Source organism: Sebastes fasciatus, chromosome 3, assembly GCF_043250625.1.
Source record: "Sebastes fasciatus isolate fSebFas1 chromosome 3, fSebFas1.pri, whole genome shotgun sequence".
Classification (NCBI taxonomy): Eukaryota; Metazoa; Chordata; class Actinopteri; order Perciformes; family Sebastidae; genus Sebastes; species Sebastes fasciatus.
In genome coordinates, this window is record NC_133797.1 from 23,394,504 (window position 1) to 23,412,654 (window position 18,151).

The window sequence follows — 18,151 nt, forward strand, 5'->3', positions numbered from 1 at the left end:
GAAAATAATTATAAGCCCTGAAAGATTCAAGTTCACAAATCAGCACCTGTGAAACTAGAGAAAGAGGTATTTGGTGTCTTCAGCAAAATATTAGATTGACCCTTTGTTTATTTTTTGTGACATTGGCTTCACTTCCTCATTGTTTGGGTTCCCACAGATGCCACTAGTGTCGGTTTAAAAACGATAATAATAACTGCAAAATCAACCAATGTCCTCTTTTCAACTCTTTTGAACATATTTTTTCTTTTGTTCTGATCTTATTAAAACCAAATGCGTAGAAAAGTACTGAAGTGGTAACAATTCTCTTCACCACAAACTGGGCTTGCACATTTGATGAACGTGAGAAAAAGCACTATTAATACACCAACAAAGGAAGAAAATATAAATAGTTTAATATGCTACATGGGCTATGCACGAACAATAAAAATGTATACATTTGTTGTATTTGCCTAAAAAGTAATTAAATGATAGAGAAATACAGCAAATATTAGGGGTGGGAATCACCAGAGGCCCCACGATACGATATTACCGTGATAATTAAGTCACAATAGGATCTTATTGTGATTTTAAACATATTGCGATATGCTGAGTACTACGATAAGATATATTGTGATTTATTATGTTTTTTCAACCTCAAATTATGCAGTTTGTCAACATCTGTTTAACTAATAAGATTCAATTTTCACTCTGTTCATCTCAGAGTTTTCATTTTCACATATCGTGAGGTCAGAGGTAAAGGGAACCCTTTTGAAAATGCCTGTGCCAGTTTTTCCTCGCCAAAATTTAGCGTAACTTTGGAGTGTTTTTCAGCCCGACCAGCTAACATGACATGGTTGGTACCAATCGATTCCTTAGGTTTTGTAGTTTCATGTGATACCAGGATCTTCACCTCTGAAATACACAAGCGGACCAATGGATTGTTAAGAGATTAATAGTTTGTATAATAAAAAAAGATCGATACTTGATGTCTGTGTATCAATACAATATTGCCACGCATAATGTTGCGATACTACGCTGTATCAATGTTTCCCCTCACCCCTAGTAAATAGATATGTTACTTATGTTTGGGTTGAAGTAGATCCCAGAGACCTCTCTTATGTACAAACTGTTATAAAACTCCGATAACAGAAATCCAAATAGACTTATTGTGGATTTTCAGAGAGGTAGTGCTGCATAAAAATCATTGTATTAACCATGTTTTACAGCTACAGGCACTAAACAGAAGTAAGGCATATTACTCTGTACTAGCATTTCTCATAAATGGAAATGTCAGCAAGTATCAAGCTGATGAAACAATGTTAAGTATGTTTTTGGAGCTGTTAAAGAGGGCCTGGGGAGTCCAAGACCCCCCACAGAACATTAGTGTTAATAGCTGATGTGTGAGAGCTCTTCTCATGGTACTATAACAAGACGAGCATGTCTTAACTACAAAAGGGACGCGGCTGCTCCGTGGTTCCCGCCTGCAGCGATCATATCGACAATTTAACTAACCAACACTAAATGTTTTATTGTGCCTTTGTTCTCAGCAGCAGTTACATGCTCAGGCTTTCTTGTCTCAGTCAAGAACCCCCAGGATACACATGGATTATACATAAAAAGCCCTTCAGCAAATACGCTGAACTAACATGAATATTTCAATCAGCAGCACTTAGGGTAACACAGTTGTCAGGAGATTGAGGGCCTCAATAGAGCCGATATGACAACTGAGCAGTGTGAAACTCCTTTAGGGTATTTATGGTCACTGTCTCAGGTAGATCTCTCTTTGCATTTCTAGGAAATATATAATAATAATGTGTTTTTATAGAGCAAAAGAGCAAAGCAAAGTTGCAAAATACATCACATAACAGCAGACAGAACTGACTGAAACCAAAGCTGATCAACCACAACAATGAGCCAAATGAGGGCACATTAAACCCCACGATGAAAGATAAAGATGATTTCACTAAGTACAAAACGCGGTAAAATAAATTCATAATAATGTGATTTTTAGGAGTAACTGGATGGAAGACTCTGAAGATCCTGGCAAGAAATCCTCTGGCAGCAAATATTACATTTATCAAGTCCTTTTTATGCTGTTGATGCATGCAGCATTTCATTTCTTTGGACACAGTGTAGTAAAAGGCTCAGAAAGATTTAGGGTGAAAGCATTTTTACAAGATGTGCTTTTTGGGAGATATAAATGCATTTCTCATGCAAACACATGCATGAATTGAAAAAAGCAAAAAAAAAGTGCTCTGCCAAAATGTGTACTATTACCCTGAACTTCACTTTGTTTCCATACTTTGAAGTCCAGCACAAATATTAAGAGTTAAAAATTGTCATTTGACAAAAAAGAGAGGACTTTTCTCTCTCCATATGACAAGATTGTAAATTACTCTCCATCAATTTTATCCCTGGACATCTGATTTAATGTTTGAAAGCTGCTTGTGATGTTCCAGCATAGAGATTAGGAGTAGGAGGCGGGGGCGTCTTCTTACCTTACATGAGCAGACAGTAAACAGCAGCACCCAAAAGGCTCCAGGTGGACCCATATCCATCCTCCTTTTTCTCTCCTTCAGGTCTTCCAAGTCTTGACCCAGGTTTGGCTCACCGCAGGCATAAAAACCAGAGCACTTAAGAGACTCCAGCGTCTACTTCAGGTACCACTGGGAACTGTACACCTCAGGCTTATAGACTACTGTAGTGGCTGAATCCCCTCTGGCTGTGGAAGAAGAACACAGTCCTGGTGTTGGCTGCACGCTGAGGAGAGCCACTCACACTGGAGAGGACAACTGTCTTGGTGAAAGAGGGGGTGTAGGGAAGGAGGAGTTGGAGAAAAGGATGATTATCTGTTACGTCAACACAGGCAGTAGACATGCAGTTTGTTAACGGGTGTGAAGGTGCACACTTGTGAGTGACAGATTGCATGTGAGATAGCACTGTTGGTTTTGGCCTCCTGAAGTTACCGCTACTAGAGAAGAAATAATACCAGTTTTGTCAGACTGGCTGGGTATCATTGGAAAATGTCTTAAATGTGAAACAATTGGTTGATAAACTGATTAGTCGACTGACCGAAAATTAATCAGCACCTATATTAATGATGGATTAATTGTCATTTTCATTTGTCCCCTAGTTTTGAGAATTTGCTACTTTTCTTTGTCTTATGTGATAATAATAATAAATTCATTATTTTTCCTAGCTAATCAAACTACATTATATTCTTCTGCATGTGTCCTAAGCAAAAATGTGTTTCTGGAAGCAGGAAGAAATTACATTTATTCATATTTATCCACTTTTGAATGTTTCTTGTGCACAAACTCGATTCAGGGAGCTTTTGGGGAATAAAATGACAGCTTATTCATATTCATCCAGGTTTGAATGTTTCTTTGCAGAAACACTTTCTGGGAGCTTTTTTTGGAGGAAATGACAGATTTAGCTAGTGTTGTGAGAGAAGACGTAGGTCATTTTGAGTATAGCAGAGCCAGGGTGTAGTGTGTGTGTGCACGTGAGAGGTGAAGCGAGAGAGTGAGAACGAGCGCGGTGTGTGAAGAAGAAAGTTGGTTTAGCTTTGTAAGTATAAAGTGAATGTTTGATGGAAGTTGCAGTTTGTGCAAGAAATAAATGCTGCAGCTCTTCAAGCCCAACGGAGGTTTCCCGTGTCTTGTTTCCCGTGTCTTGTTTCCCGTGTCTTGTTTCCCTGCTGTTGACTGAAGGGACGGGGGTTAACTCCGGAGAGAGTACGGTATCGACTCCCCGGCCCTGGAGACCAAAACCACGATCTCCCCTGTGTCCTCTGACTACGTTTGCAGGAAGAGTTAACACTAGCTAACGTTAGCTACTAACAAACATGTTTTTTCTACAAAACCCCATTTTGTTCCGATTTCCCATAAGATGCCACATTTTTCAAAAATATTTAAATGTTTTCTGAACACAGGAAGCCATGCAAGAAGTTTGCCTTAATAAGATAGCATTAGCTAAAACTAGAAAGATTGTTGTTTAAATCATTAATTGTCTGATAAAATAATAGAGTATGAATCAGCTTATTTTACCCTTTTAAACATAATTAGTTAGAACTTAGTTTACATGTTATCTTTAGCAAGCTAGCATGAAAGTTTGACCAATCGTTGGCGCCTGGTTGGTCAAAGAAATCACCAAAATTATTATTTTTAACGTCTGAGGACCATATTTAATATCTGTGCCACGTTTTCCCATCCATAGTTGTCGACATATTTCACTCCTGAACACATTTTGGACCAAAAGACTAACGGACGGACGGACATTGCTATCATTAGCCACACCACATCACTAACTTAACCATTAGTGGTTTAAATCAGTAATTGTCGGACAAAATAATAGAGTATGAATCAGCTTATTTGACCCTTTTAAACATAATTAGAACTTATTACAATGTTTTGAATACATTTGCCATGTCACTTAAATAAATAAACGGGAGAAAATGATTATAACGGTCAATATTAGAGTATTGATTAATGATATTTCACTCCTGACTCACTTCTTCTTGGCTTTCTCATCATCTCTGTGGACACTGACGTCTATCTCCAGTACATACTAACTGCAAATGAATAAAATATTAAAAACATTGTGTTGGACCTTTAAGTTCAAAGAGCATGAAATATGCACATTCCCATAATTGCTCCCACTGTGGGGTGTAGCTAGTTAACTATGACTTTCATGTCACATGTCACGCCATCTATATTTAATTGCTAAAAAAAATAGCGGATAAACGCTCCTGGTGTTCATCCGCTTCCTTTCATTAAAGATTCAGCATCATTGTTTCCGGTGTTAGATGTACTGCAGATGTCAGGATAAACAGAAGAGCATGGAGAGAGAGAGAGATTAAGGGTGAGGTCACCAGAAAAGGGTGAAAAGAGGGAAGACTGGGGGGCAGGAAGAGAGAATATGAATGATGTATCCTCAAGCTGTAGCACACAATGAATACTGAACACTAGCACACACACAACCCTCTTAAATCCAATTTCACTTCAGAGTGGAAATTAATGAAAAGCCTGGCTTCATGCCATCCCAAAGTCAGCTCGCCTGCCAGAAATTTAGGAATTATCTTTGACTCAAATTTGACATTTGAAAAGGAAGTACAAGAGGTCTGTGTGCTGCTGACCTAAAGAAAGTTATTCATGCCATTATTTCAATTTAAGCTCCCCATGTTCATGCTCTTACAAAAAAAGCACTTTGGAGTTGGTTCAAAATGCAGTCGCTGGGCTTTTAACTTGGAACTTAGTTAGAGCATACATTTTATCATCCTCCACCGCCTTCGTTGCTTTAAGAATATAATTGAAGCTTTTACTGATCAATTATGATCATATTTTTTTGACCTTTCAGGATAAGGGTGCTTAAGCAGCCATTTGGTGCATTGTCATATCATTCTATGTACTTCTTTTACTTGATTTAAATGCTTTATATGTCAATTTACTATCTTAAAAATGTCATATTAATAGTAGAAGCAATAGATCAAATGCAGATCTAAGGGTCTACAGCCATTGTGGCTCTGTGAGGCAGTACTTAAGCAAAGCCGCGTTGGATTAAAAGTTAAGAGATCAGTTTTTACAACTCATCCTGAGGGAAACATGAATGTCTGTACCAAGAAGTTAATTTGGTTTGTCCGTTCTTGGCTACTGTAGAAGCATGGCGGTGCAACATGACGGACTCTGTGGAGAGAGGACCTGCTTCCTAGGTAGATATAAACGGCTCATTCTAAGGTAACGAACACACGATTCTTATTAGCAGGTGATTATACACTAAAGAAAACATACTTATTAATATTATATTCCATTTCTGCCAATAGATCCTCCTAATTGTAACACACTGGTCCATTAAAACCACAAATATCAGCCTGTTTGTGGTCAGCGGAAGTCATTAGGATAAATCCTCTCTGCGCCATGAACATGTGTACCAGAGTTAATGACGTGTAATTAGTCTTTGGTTAGTTCGGATTCATTGAAGTCACAAAATAACACAAACAAACTAATCGATCGATGCAGTGGTAGACCAGCAAGTTCTGTGTTCTGCGAGGTAAAATTACTGTTTTTGTCAATGGAGTCTGGTGGCTTTGATAACGGCTTCAGTTCACCGTCGGAAAGGGCTGTCTCTCAGCAAGGTAAATATAGCGTAACCCAATTAAACTGATATTATACTATATTTATTTAGGTGGGCCTTTCTTTTAGGAGGCTAAAATACATTTGACTGCTGTCCCCGTCCACAGCAGTACATTGTTTTGCTTCCGGGCGGTAACTTCTGTCTGCCTCTCCAAACTGGTGGCGTGCCGACCGTCATCGACTATGGATTAATTACCTCATACAACCCCCCCTTCAAAAAAATCCAAACTATCCCTTTAATTAGCATTCATTATCCTGTGTGCAGTCATCAAGCACCCTGTAACCATGGTAAGAGAAGTGCAGTGAGAATATTATGAAAAACAGATCAAAGTGAAAACAGCACACTGAAGGGATTTCCGGTTGGAGAGCAGCAGATGGTGCGTCTCTCTGCTCCTCAAATCTTTTCTCTCTTGGCTTTGCTCAACAAGCATTCAATAAAACTAAAATATCTGCATATTAATTTAAATGTACATTATGTACTTTTATTAAAATATGTTACTCAGTCACTTCCCCACACAACTATGCATAGAAAGACCTTGAGGCAATCATGTACCACAGTTTGGTTTGTTATGTTGAAAAAAATATAAAACACAGCTTCACAATATATATATATATATAGATATATATATAAAAAAAATGCACTGCCCCAGTTCCCATTTACAAAGAAATGTACTCCGCAAAGAGCCACATAATAGCACCGTGATGAATTACACTCCTATACATCACATTATAGATAATTATAAAAACAAAACTACAAACAAAAACATCACAGCAAATTGAGGTTTGATGATATCACAGAGGAACATGGTGGGTGAATGTTGCTGAAAAATGGTGTTTTTGAATTTTTTGAAGATGATTCAGTGATCATGTTTGGAGATTATGTATAGGTGGGAAATGAGTGCATAGATTGATAAATGTATGAACAGACATGGATGAAACAGTGAGAGCACCACGCACTCCCTCAAAGGGGAATGACAGAAAAATCAAATGTAAATGTAACTGAGGATGTGGTTGACAGTCAATACATTTACTTGAAAACACAATATGCGAGTCAGTTGTGAGAATGTATAATATGAATAGGATGAATGTCTGTATAACAGGATGATGAAGGAACACTGTTGTAGGTAAATCAACGTATAAATATGGCACCAGGTAAGTCTTGAATGTAGTTTTCTCCCTGCATGTAAAAAGTGTCCATGGCTCTTTTTCCTATTAAATTACTCCTGTTGTAACCTCCCTCGGCTCGGTTAACCGTTGTAGCAGACCGGACCAACTTGGAAACCAAATTTCTGGTTCCCCTTCCCAAAATCAGACACGGCCAGGTCGATGATGGGGAGCGTGTTGGAAAGCGGAGCGTCAAATTCCAACACTGTCCTCTCTTGCCCGGAGCGCGTCTACAGCAGAGAAACACAATTGAACAATCAAAAAACAAAATGTAAGAGTACATGTTCACACTCAAATTATTCCTGTCAGTTAACGTGATAATAACTCCTTAAAGCAAATGTAAAGCCTTTCTTTAACGCATTGATCTTTCAGAGGTTTAGGCGGGCAAAGTGTTAAAGCTAGAGTGAAGATACTGGCCTCATATGAATCTAGAAAACCTAAGGAATCCATTGGTACCAACCATGTCATACTTGCATGTGACAAAGGAGTCTAAGTAAAGCTCCAATATTACACTATTTTTTGTCGAGGAAAAACTGGCATGGCCATTTTCAAAGGGGTCCCTTGACTTCTGACCTCAAGATATGTGAATGAAAATTGGTTCTATGGGTACCCATGAGTCTCCCCTTTACAGACATGCCCACTTTATGATAATCACACTGACAGCTGTTGTTGCCCGTAGGGCTTCAGTTTGCCATGTTATGATTTGATCATATTTTTTATGCTAAATGCAGTACCTGTGAGGGTTTCTGGACATCATTTGTCATTGTTTTGTGTTGTTAATTGATTTCCAATAATAAATATATACATACATTTGCATAAAACAAGAATATTTGCCTTCTCCGATGTTGATAAGAGGATTAAATACTCCCTTTAAGGTACATTTTGAACAGATAAAAAATGTGTGACTAATTTGCGATTAATCGTGATTAACTACGGACAATCATGCGATTTATCGCGATTAAATATTTTAATCAACTGACAGCCCTAACTCACATGTATAAATGTGCTACTCACCTGACACCCGTCGTACAGCGCGCTGATGTAATGCGTGTTCTCATGTGTCAGCTCCTCCCCGTTGGCGCCTCTGAAGCGCAGTGCTTGTTCGTGGCTGTAGGTGGTGGCGTGCAGCCAGGCGGCGGAGTTGAGGCAGTGGTAGGTGAAGGTCTGCTTGGCTGTAGCGCTCAGCAGCTGCAGGAAGGTCAACTGGACCACGTGGACTGGAACGTCATCTGACCCGGTGTAGGAAATCTGGGGGAGAACACCAGAATCACACACACACATAAAGTACACAGAAAAGTAGTTGTTTACATCGTAAGTTGTCTACATTCAATCCTATAATTAAAACAGGTGAGGGAAACAGATTTAGAATAACACCCAGGGTCTACTGGTCTAGGGGCTTAGGGGTTTATGATGCTGACTGTGACCATATTTTATGGTAATTCATCCAATGGTTGTTGAGATATTTCACTAAAAAACAAATATGTTGACCTGCTGGTGGTGCAAGAGGTGAAATCAGAGAATCATCAGAGTCAGTAGGATACGTCCTCTGAAAACTATGAATGTTTGTACAAAATGTCATGGCAACCCATCCAGTACTTGTTGATATATCTCAGCCTGGACCAAAGTGGTGGATCGACCAACAGACCGACGGACCCTCCTTAGAGCCATGCTGCTCGTTTGGCTAAAAATGGAAGTGTATATAATATCAAAATATATTTAAACATATTTGAAAGGCAGTTGCAGCATAAAAGCAAACTGCACAAGATTCAATCGCCCTCACTCACTAGAAAACAAAGAGAAGGGAAATATCCCATAAGCTGGAGGAACTGTATGTTAACAGTTACAGGATGACCTGATCAGATTTGACATGTTTAGTCTGATAAAGGTTGGGAGCTATAATTCAGTGTGCAGATGCACTCTGCTTTTTCCAAAATAAAGTCCACTCCTCATGAGAAAAGGGCTTTGAAGTTGCTATATCACTTTTGCAACACTTCTAAATGGTGGGTCAAACAAGGTTCAGTTTCTGTCTATCAACCACCTTATAATGAACATGTTAATCATCACCGTCACTGTTAGTTAGTTTTGCTGTTAACCTCTGTTCCTCCCTTTCGGTTTTCATTATGAAGACATGTTTCTCAACCCTTGACAGGATCTTCAAAAGTTTTTTTTATAGTTTATAAATCCAAGAACGGACCAGCACCTGTCCTCCTCCAGGCCACAGCAGTCCCTTTGCTGGAGCAACATATTCCCCATCTACTCGTTGCCCGGAGCCGTCCGCACACAGAATTCCTTGCAAAAATTTCCCAAGAGTATTTTGTTTGCTCCTCAGTAGTGCTATAAGCCCCGGGAGAGATCTGGACTGCCGTCTTCACATGCAGACTTTCATTAGTCTCCACTAAAGTAGTGTTATTATGGTAAGGATGGCCTCTGAGTGAGGCAAATGGCATTACCGCGGTTTTGCACTCGGCGGCTCACATGACCGCAGTTTTGGAAAGAGAGGAGTGAGAGTTGGTTGCAATCTGCAATCACACTAATAGATGCCGCCAAATCCTACACACTGTACCTTTAAGTAATATGTTGCCTGCTCTGGTGGGAACTACCAGCCCTTTGCTTTGTTTGACTTCATGTCATAAGTAGTAGTTTTTATTGTGGTAATTTGTGCCTCTCACCTAACGAGCAATTTTGCAGAACAGCAAAAGTGAAAGCAAGGACGAAAACCCGACTTAGAATTTCATAATTTTAGGGGCAAGGTCACTTGGCCTTTGGTGTTTTTTGAGGACACAAAGGCCAAAGGCCAAATGCCAGGGCAGCGAGGCCATCAAATAAAACAATAATTTTAAGTCTGCGGAAATAATGAATTTAACTAAAGGGCTAAGGATGATATATATATATTTATTATTTCTCAAATTACATTTATTGGTATCTACAAATTACCAATATTTTATACAAACTCCTGAGTCCAAAGTTCATACACGCTCAGCCCTGGACTAATCAGAGTCACTGGTTGTAGCGATAGACGAGCAATGCAAACTATCGTCATAAATAGCCTGGTTCTCCAGTTGTTCATACCAGGCATAAATTCGAACCCGCCACCGCCTATATGCGCAGCGTTTCATACGATACGAATTCAGAATCTCAACAGAAGACACCGGTATCTAAAAAACGTTTTGGCCGGAAAGAGGCAGAGGAGAAAACTGTGAAATCAGTCATCAAGGCCACTGTGGCCGCAGAGCATATCATTTTTTGAGTGGCATGAGGCCAAATTGAGGGGGCACGCCAGCCGTGGCCGCCGTGAAATTCCTGCCCTGTTGAGAACCCTCACTGGTTCTCTATCTTTGAACACATCCAATTTTCTTTGTCAGAATACATGATGATGATGAACCGCTACAGAGGGTTGTGGTGGATGGGAACTTTACTCCGACCCCATCAATGCACCCCATGTCATTTATCATTACAGCAAGCAAGGCTGTCTGTTCTATAACAGGAAAAACTGCATTAGAAAAATTTGCTGTAGCTTGTTAGTCAATCAGAAAACTTTACTGCTACTAACTTCAGTTGAGCTGATGTTTTTGTCATTGCAAGCAGTGAGCAACCTCCGGGTCTGAAAGTGAAGTCAATGGTGAAGAGCCTTAAACTTGCATTCTTTCTAACAGCCAGCAGGGGGCGACTCCTCTGGTTGCAAAAAGAAGTCTGATTGTATAGAAGTCTATGAGAAACTGAGCCTACTTCTCACTTGATTTATTACCTCAGTAAACATTGTAAACATGAGTTTATGGTCTCAATCACTAGTTTCAAGTCTTCTTCAATACAGCATGATGTTCATTTAGTAAATTATGGTCCCATTTAGAGTCAAATAGACCATAAAGCAGGGGATGCTTTAGGGTGTGGCTACCTAGTGATTGACAGGTCACTACCACAGCGTTGTCTGGCCTGGTTGTCACCTTTGGCTGCAAAAAAACCAAAATGTCGACGGCCAAAATGCCGAAGTCAAGGCTTCAAAATAGCAGTCCACAAACCAATGGGTGTCACGGCGACTACGTTCACTTCTTATATACAGTTTATGATTGTAAGACACTTTGAAAACCCTCCTAATAAAATGTTGAGTGCCTTTCTATAGCTGACAAGTGCTGCTAATTAGCATTCAACCAAATATCCCACATTTGCAGTGATTCAACTTTTTCACATTTGAAGTCTTTTTCTATGAAGTCTAAAAACACACACTGACATGCATTGATACTGTAGCGTGCAAAATAATCACACTGTACCTGTTTTCCTTTCCTGAATTTACTGTACCAGGTGCCGGACTTCTCCCCTTTCCAGGCTGCTAACTTCACCTGATGGCAAATACAAAAAAAAAAATCAGCTTCACTAAATCAAGAAACAGATGATGATGAAATCATGTTTACTCTCTTTCTGAGAAGTAATTCAGCTTTTGGCAAAGGCTCCTGTTAGCTTTGAAAAGGAATGTGTGTGTGTGTGTGTGTGTGTGTGTGTGTGTGTGTGTGTTTTTCTGCATGAGAACTAACCGACTGGAACTTCTTGTCAGGGTGCAGACACGTCTCTCCCTGTGCAGTGAAGTTACAAAACACCCTGAAGGAGTCTCTATGGCAACCCTGGTTGGGATCTATCCAGTACTCGCCTGGAAAGAGAGAGATAAAGGGAGAGGAGATCAGAGGGGTCAAACATCTCAAAGCTATTACCACTGTCAACACCAAACAGAGGAGAATCATAAAGATTATATCAGATGGAGAAGCAGACACAGAGACGGCTAGTAACATATAGTAGTAAAATATATACAGGCAGACACAAACTGATGAAGTACCGTTGGGGAGCTCTGGGTGGAGGAGCCAGAGCTCCTTGCAGGTGCGGGCGGGGCTGTCGTACGTCCCTTGTGGGTTACGCAGATCATCCACCTCTACTTTCATAGAGGACAGAGACGCAAACACTTCCTCCATGCCTTGGCCCTCCTTCTCCTTCATCCAACCGCCCTGCTCCGCCTGGTCCCTCTGCATCCACTCCTCCTCTCTTCCATCTATCGCCTCCTCCTCCTCCTCCTCCTCTTCAAGTGCAGCACCATCCACTGAGGTGTGGGTTCTCCTTCTCCGTCCTCGCTCTGGTATAGGGGACATGCCAGCTGCTGGCTTCCCCTGAGGTGAGGAGAGGAGAGGAGAGGAGAGGAGAGGAGAGGAGAGGAGAGGTGAGGAGAGGAGAGGAGAGGAGAGGAGAGGAGAGGAGAGGAGAGGAGAGGAGAGGAGAGGAGAGGAGAGGAGAGGAGAGGAGGGGGAGGAGGAGGAGAAGGAGAGCAGTTCATTGTAAGTTAATGAGAGTTGTTTGGTTGTTGGATCTACTATATTTCTGTAAGCAGAACCTACTTGTGGTCCTGGAAGTCCTACAGGCCCAGTGTCTCCTCTGGGACCAATTGGACCCTAAACACACAGAGAAAGGGGGTTCATTTAGGGTGGTAGAGAGGTATGAAGCTCCAACCTGATAGAACTGACTAATTCAATCCAACAAAACAATGAGCATCACAGTTACCTGGTTTCCTTTAGAGCCCTTTGTACCAATAGCACCCTGTGAGAGAAGTAAAGAGTTAAACACACATAGAGGGAAGATGAACAATGTCCCAGTAATCCCCACGCCAACCATGGTGATGTATATTTTTGCATGTCTACTCACAGACAGACCCGTGGTGCCAGGGGGGCCGGTGGGACCAACTGGACCAACTTGACCCTGATATTAAACATGAAAGAAACAAAACTGTCAGATAAAGAGAACAAGTAGATATGCTGGAGGTAACTACTACAAATGCATTGTTGTTTGCTCATGGGCCTGATTCTGTATGTGTTTGTGTATATTTTAAGATACCTCATCTCCCTTTGGACCCAATAGCCCCTGGTTTCCTGGCAGTCCTCTGTCGCCCTTCTCTCCGATGTCTCCCGGTGGACCTATCAGACCTATTAGACCTCCGTGACCCTGCACAGATGACACAAATGAGCTCGAGGTCAAAGTCAGGTCAATGTCAGAGTGAGTGTTTATGTGTGTAAAGTGTGCACGCACCTTGTCTCCCTTCTTGCCATGGTCTCCCTTTAGTCCTGCTAATCCCGGTGGACCCTGAGAAGATGAAGTTATGATGAGGTCAAACACAAGATGAAATGTAGAACGTGCATAAAAGGACTCATTCAGTTATCACGCTGACAGAGAAAATATCTGACGTAAAGGCTCATCCTGCTGCAGCTCCTTTGTGAAATCAGCGGACTATGTCCATAAACTGTCAATAGAATCTTTTTCTTTTCTCTTAATGTCATTTGAAGTAGTATTTTTTTTTTCTGTATTCTGTTCTTGATTTGATGAGTGATCTTACCATGGGACCTGGGGGTCCTGTCTGGCCAGGTGGTCCATTTAAACCCTGCTCACCCTGAGAGAAACACACACAAACAGAAACTATTTAACCTCCATCTTTTTTATGCTCCGCTTCCACTGCGTCATCGTTCAAGGTCTGACTTACTCCAGGGCCAGGGATCCCTCTTAAACCTTGAGGACCGGCCTTCCCAGGGTGTCCTTGGGCACCTACAGGCCCCGTCTTCCCTATGGGACCCTCCAAACCGGGTGCACCCTGAAACGGACAGAGAACAGGGTGACCTTCAGAAGCTGTGAGCAAATTGTATTATTCCTTAGAGTTGTTTCGAACTCTCACCTTCGTTCCTTTCAGGCCCGCCTTTCCTTCCTTTCCTGATTTTCCCAAGTGGCCCTGAAGAGCAACAATTAAAAACATTTTAACCTGAACATGTCACAGAGATGCAATTATGCACAAACACACCTAACCAGTTCAGTTAAAAAAAGTCGGTGTGAACAGGAAACAGATCAGATCTAAAATGCAACAATGTATCATTTTCTTTTCTTGGTCCGGACCAAATGAACCGAAGTACAGGTGTGATAGCACCCGTAACCCCCGTTTCCACATAGCTCTGTGTACGTATGCAGGTAAACCAGAAGTTCATGCGTTCTTGTGGGAACCTTCGTGATCTCTGATGGATTTGCGAAACTCCTTCCGTTTTTTCTCGGTCCATCATTTGCCTCGAATACGTTGAAAAATTTATTTTGCAGTAGGATGTTAGCATTTTACGGACACAATACTAAACTGTGGAAACAAGGCATTGGTGTCACTTTATCTTTTATATACTTTTACCTACTGTTTTTTTATATATATATATATATATATATATATATATACATATATATATACCGTATATATATATCTATATATGATATTTATATAATATTTTGTCTAATATCTATTCATTTATTTTATTATTTATGTTACATTTTATCCCTTATTTTATCTTGCACAATTTCATGTTTAGAGTCTCATTTTGTTTTTACTTGCGTGATCTTCTTTTTCTTTTTTTATACATATTTAATGAGCATTGTTGGAGGGAGCCTGAGTCAACGACTGCTTCTCTGTTATTGTTGTGAATATGATAAATAAAGAACTGGAACACACTGTGAGAATGCATTAAGAAAAATACCCTAAACCTCATCCTAACAGGGGAAGGGGTTTAATCTTTTACTTAATCAAACAGGAAATAGAAAACGAGGATTCTGAGTGAACACAAAAACACACAAACCCTTCGTCCAGGAGGTCCAGATGGTCCAGGTTCTCCTGCTGCTCCTGGTGGTCCCTGAGAAATATAAAGAAACTATTATATGGCCAGTCATAGCACTGGATGATGACGGCATCTTTCATGTTTGTGAATTGAAGAAGATCATGGATGTTATGGTGTATGATGCAGAAGGGAGGAGCTCACAGATTTCCCAGGGTCTCCTGTGTCTCCTTTACTCCCGGGCAGACCATCCACACCCTGACGAGGAAAGAAACATAGTGGGAAGATGAAAACTACACTTCTGTTGCACCAGAAAATAAAGATGTCTTTATGGCAACATGAAAGGTTTTAATGTAGTTATGTGCTAATGCAGATACAATTATGAGACATATTAAAGAAGAGTACTAAAACAGAAAGAAATATCCTGTCATGAGGATACTCAGTCTTAGCTGACATTGCTTTTCCATAAATCTTTCCAATTTCCAATATATTTAGTATGTTAAGGAAAACACCACAACATTTGTTCTGATTGGTCTAAAGTTTTGAAATCTGGTACGTACATACTTTGGGCAAGTATCTAACAGTACAACTTTGACATTTTTAGATCACATGAAAAATCTTACTTTTATTAATAGTCAAATTCAGGATTTCGGAAAAATTTGGAAAAATGATAACATTGTGTTTATTGAATGTTTTCCATATAAAATATGTTTTACACTGCATATGTGTGCATATATTTGATATTCAACTATTTATGAATTCATAGATACCATACCTTGATTGTGCTCCTTGTAGTTACAGCTATTATCCTATCATACTATATCTAGTATTCGTGCACAGGGGACTACTGTGTTTTCCTAAAATATAATGGAGTCTATTGCAAAAACCTTAGTCCCATGTGCCCAAAGACTAGATATAGCATGATAAGCAAAACTCTATTATTGTTTTGTTGGTTTTTGTATGATCTATTTATATCACAGCAAATTGTTCCTTTAAAAACAAAGTGACAGTGACATCCTTAAAACCAAGGAAAAGTCATGTGTTTTATCCCAGAAAGATCTTTTTGATCAGAAAGTCTTTGTTCTGGCAATTTCACAAGATGTTTCCATAACTGCCAAAAGAATTTGAATTAAAGATGCAAAAGAAGAAGGAAGGAAAGAGGAAGATGAATAGAAAAAGTAGGCCACTCACGTTTGGTCCTGCCTCTCCCTGCTGTCCGAGGTCCCCGGTGAGACCTGGAGGACCCTGAGGAGAGACACAGAGGTAGTATAGCATTATATTGTAAAACATTAATGTGTTGTGAATCATGTACAAAGGCAGAAAGCAGTAACTACAGGAACAGAGAAGTTGAGTCATTTTACTCAAAAACATTAATGCCATAGAGCCCACATAATGAGCTCTGTAATTTCATCCCTATTCTTAACCAGAAAAATGCAAAGGCTACTGATGGCACATTATTTGGGTAGAGAAAAACTTGAGAACAAATGAAAGACAATTTGTCATTATAATTTCCATCACAAAATAGATGCTAAGCAAAATTGTATTTGCATGTGTTTGTGTTTATTAGGTTATATGTAAGATATATCCCTATGTCTCCTGAAAAGCAACCAGCACTGCTATAAAAACGTTGTCACTTGTTGGCTTCATGAAACTGATTTCAATCTTAAAATGGGATACAAAATAAAAGTGACAGGAAACCAAAAGGCTGGACAAACTAAGCTCTTGACTGTAGTGAATGGTCACTATTGGTCCTGAATTACTTACATAATATCTAAAAAATGCAAATAATGCACTCTGCCCTTGAATAACAGGATAATATCTATCTACCAACAAAATGTTTCTCCATTGTTACTACTTCATTTTGTCTATTTAAAATACTTGGGTTCTCCTACTATTATTCAAAATTATATTGAAATCAATTATGGCTGTCAAAGTTAACGCGATAATAACGCGTTAACGCAAATTCCTTTTAACGGCACTAATTTCTTTAACGCATTAACGCAATCAATCTTTCGGAGGTTGTGAGTGACTGGTATCATATGAATCTAGAAAACCTAGTATAACCTGTATTAAAGTGTACAGTATAATGTAGGTTCTGTGTGTATTACAGAGCTTTGTGTTATACAGAATATAACAGTACAAGAGTGTTTTTTGGTATGATTGTCTCACAGCGTTGCCCTTGGCTCCGTCCTCCCCTGTGGGGCCCCTGGCTCCTGGAGGACCAGCTGCTCCTGAAAGGCCAGTATCTCCCTTCTCCCCCTGATCTCCTTTTCCTCCCTAAAGTAGCAAAGGAGCAGAGCGAGCGGTTAAGAGGGCTGAGAGGAGAAGAGCAAAAGACGTTTAAAAGCTGAAGATGGTGGGAGCAAGTTTGAAGACGTCTCTGATCAAGCAATCAAACTCACGAGTCTTCCTGGAACACCAACTGCTCCGGGGTCACCTGCCTCGCCATCCTCCCCCTGAGAGAGAGAGAGAGAGAAGTAATGTGTAAGAAATCATGGAGGACATTTTTTTAATATATTTATTTGTATTAATTTATTATGAGTATTATTTGTGTATCTACTTTTATTTCAAAAATATTTAAATGTATTATAATTTTTATTTAATTTGTTTAAATATTATTAAAAAAAATTCTCCTCCCTTATTTTTGAACATTTTGTTTTTCAATTTACAGTTGCTATCTGTTATTATATGTTTTATTTGTTATGGTTTAGGTTGTTGTAGACATTTTTCTTCAGGAAACAATAAAAAGCATGATTAAAAAGAAATCATGGAAGAGAAGAGAGATTTGTTGGGGAAAGAACAACATCGTCATACAACATGCATGCAGAAAGTGTAACTGTCCATTTCTTTACCTTCTCTCCAACAACACCTGGCTGTCCTATCATCCCGAGTCGACCAGCCGGACCCTGAACAACACAGAAGAAATCACAGCATTTCTCCAGAATTCAAAACAAGCGCTTGACTAAATGAGGACGTATAAAGATTACAGGGAGACTTACCTGTCCACCAATAGGTCCTTGAGGACCAGAGGGGCCTTGTTGACCAGGTGGACCCTAAAACCAGGTATGTAATGAGGGAGAAATAATAATCAGTTTATTAATTTGTGTAAATAAAGGAAAAAAGTGATGTAAATAAGGGACAGATCTTTAAACAGGATATAAGCTCACCATTAGTCCCACATGTCCGCTCTCACCCTTCTCTCCTGGCAGGCCGGGCATACCCTTAGAAATCACACTCAGGATTAGAGGATTAAACCAAAGAGCTTCACTTTGTCTA

At 39.9% G+C, this 18,151-nt stretch overlaps 1 protein-coding gene across 1 annotated transcript in view; it reads right to left on the reverse strand.

Moving 5' to 3' along the window:
• Positions 1-6,568: 6,568 nt before the first annotated feature.
• The window catches only part of LOC141764450 (uncharacterized), a 55,212-nt gene continuing 43,629 nt past the window's right edge, over positions 6,569-18,151 (reverse strand). Inside the window, exons 46-66 of the mRNA XM_074629713.1 lie at positions 18,043-18,096; positions 17,875-17,928; positions 17,728-17,781; positions 17,278-17,331; positions 17,045-17,152; positions 16,067-16,120; positions 15,080-15,133; positions 14,900-14,953; positions 13,969-14,022; positions 13,780-13,887; positions 13,636-13,689; positions 13,332-13,385; positions 13,140-13,247; positions 12,951-13,004; positions 12,810-12,845; positions 12,647-12,700; positions 12,097-12,421; positions 11,801-11,913; positions 11,540-11,608; positions 8,289-8,522; positions 6,569-7,504 (exon numbers count right to left, since the gene is read on the reverse strand). Coding sequence (XP_074485814.1) covers positions 7,358-7,504; positions 8,289-8,522; positions 11,540-11,608; positions 11,801-11,913; positions 12,097-12,421; positions 12,647-12,700; positions 12,810-12,845; positions 12,951-13,004; positions 13,140-13,247; positions 13,332-13,385; positions 13,636-13,689; positions 13,780-13,887; positions 13,969-14,022; positions 14,900-14,953; positions 15,080-15,133; positions 16,067-16,120; positions 17,045-17,152; positions 17,278-17,331; positions 17,728-17,781; positions 17,875-17,928; positions 18,043-18,096 — 1,896 coding nt within the window. The 3' untranslated portion in view covers positions 6,569-7,357. The remainder of the gene's footprint in view (positions 7,505-8,288; positions 8,523-11,539; positions 11,609-11,800; positions 11,914-12,096; positions 12,422-12,646; positions 12,701-12,809; positions 12,846-12,950; positions 13,005-13,139; positions 13,248-13,331; positions 13,386-13,635; positions 13,690-13,779; positions 13,888-13,968; positions 14,023-14,899; positions 14,954-15,079; positions 15,134-16,066; positions 16,121-17,044; positions 17,153-17,277; positions 17,332-17,727; positions 17,782-17,874; positions 17,929-18,042; positions 18,097-18,151) is intronic.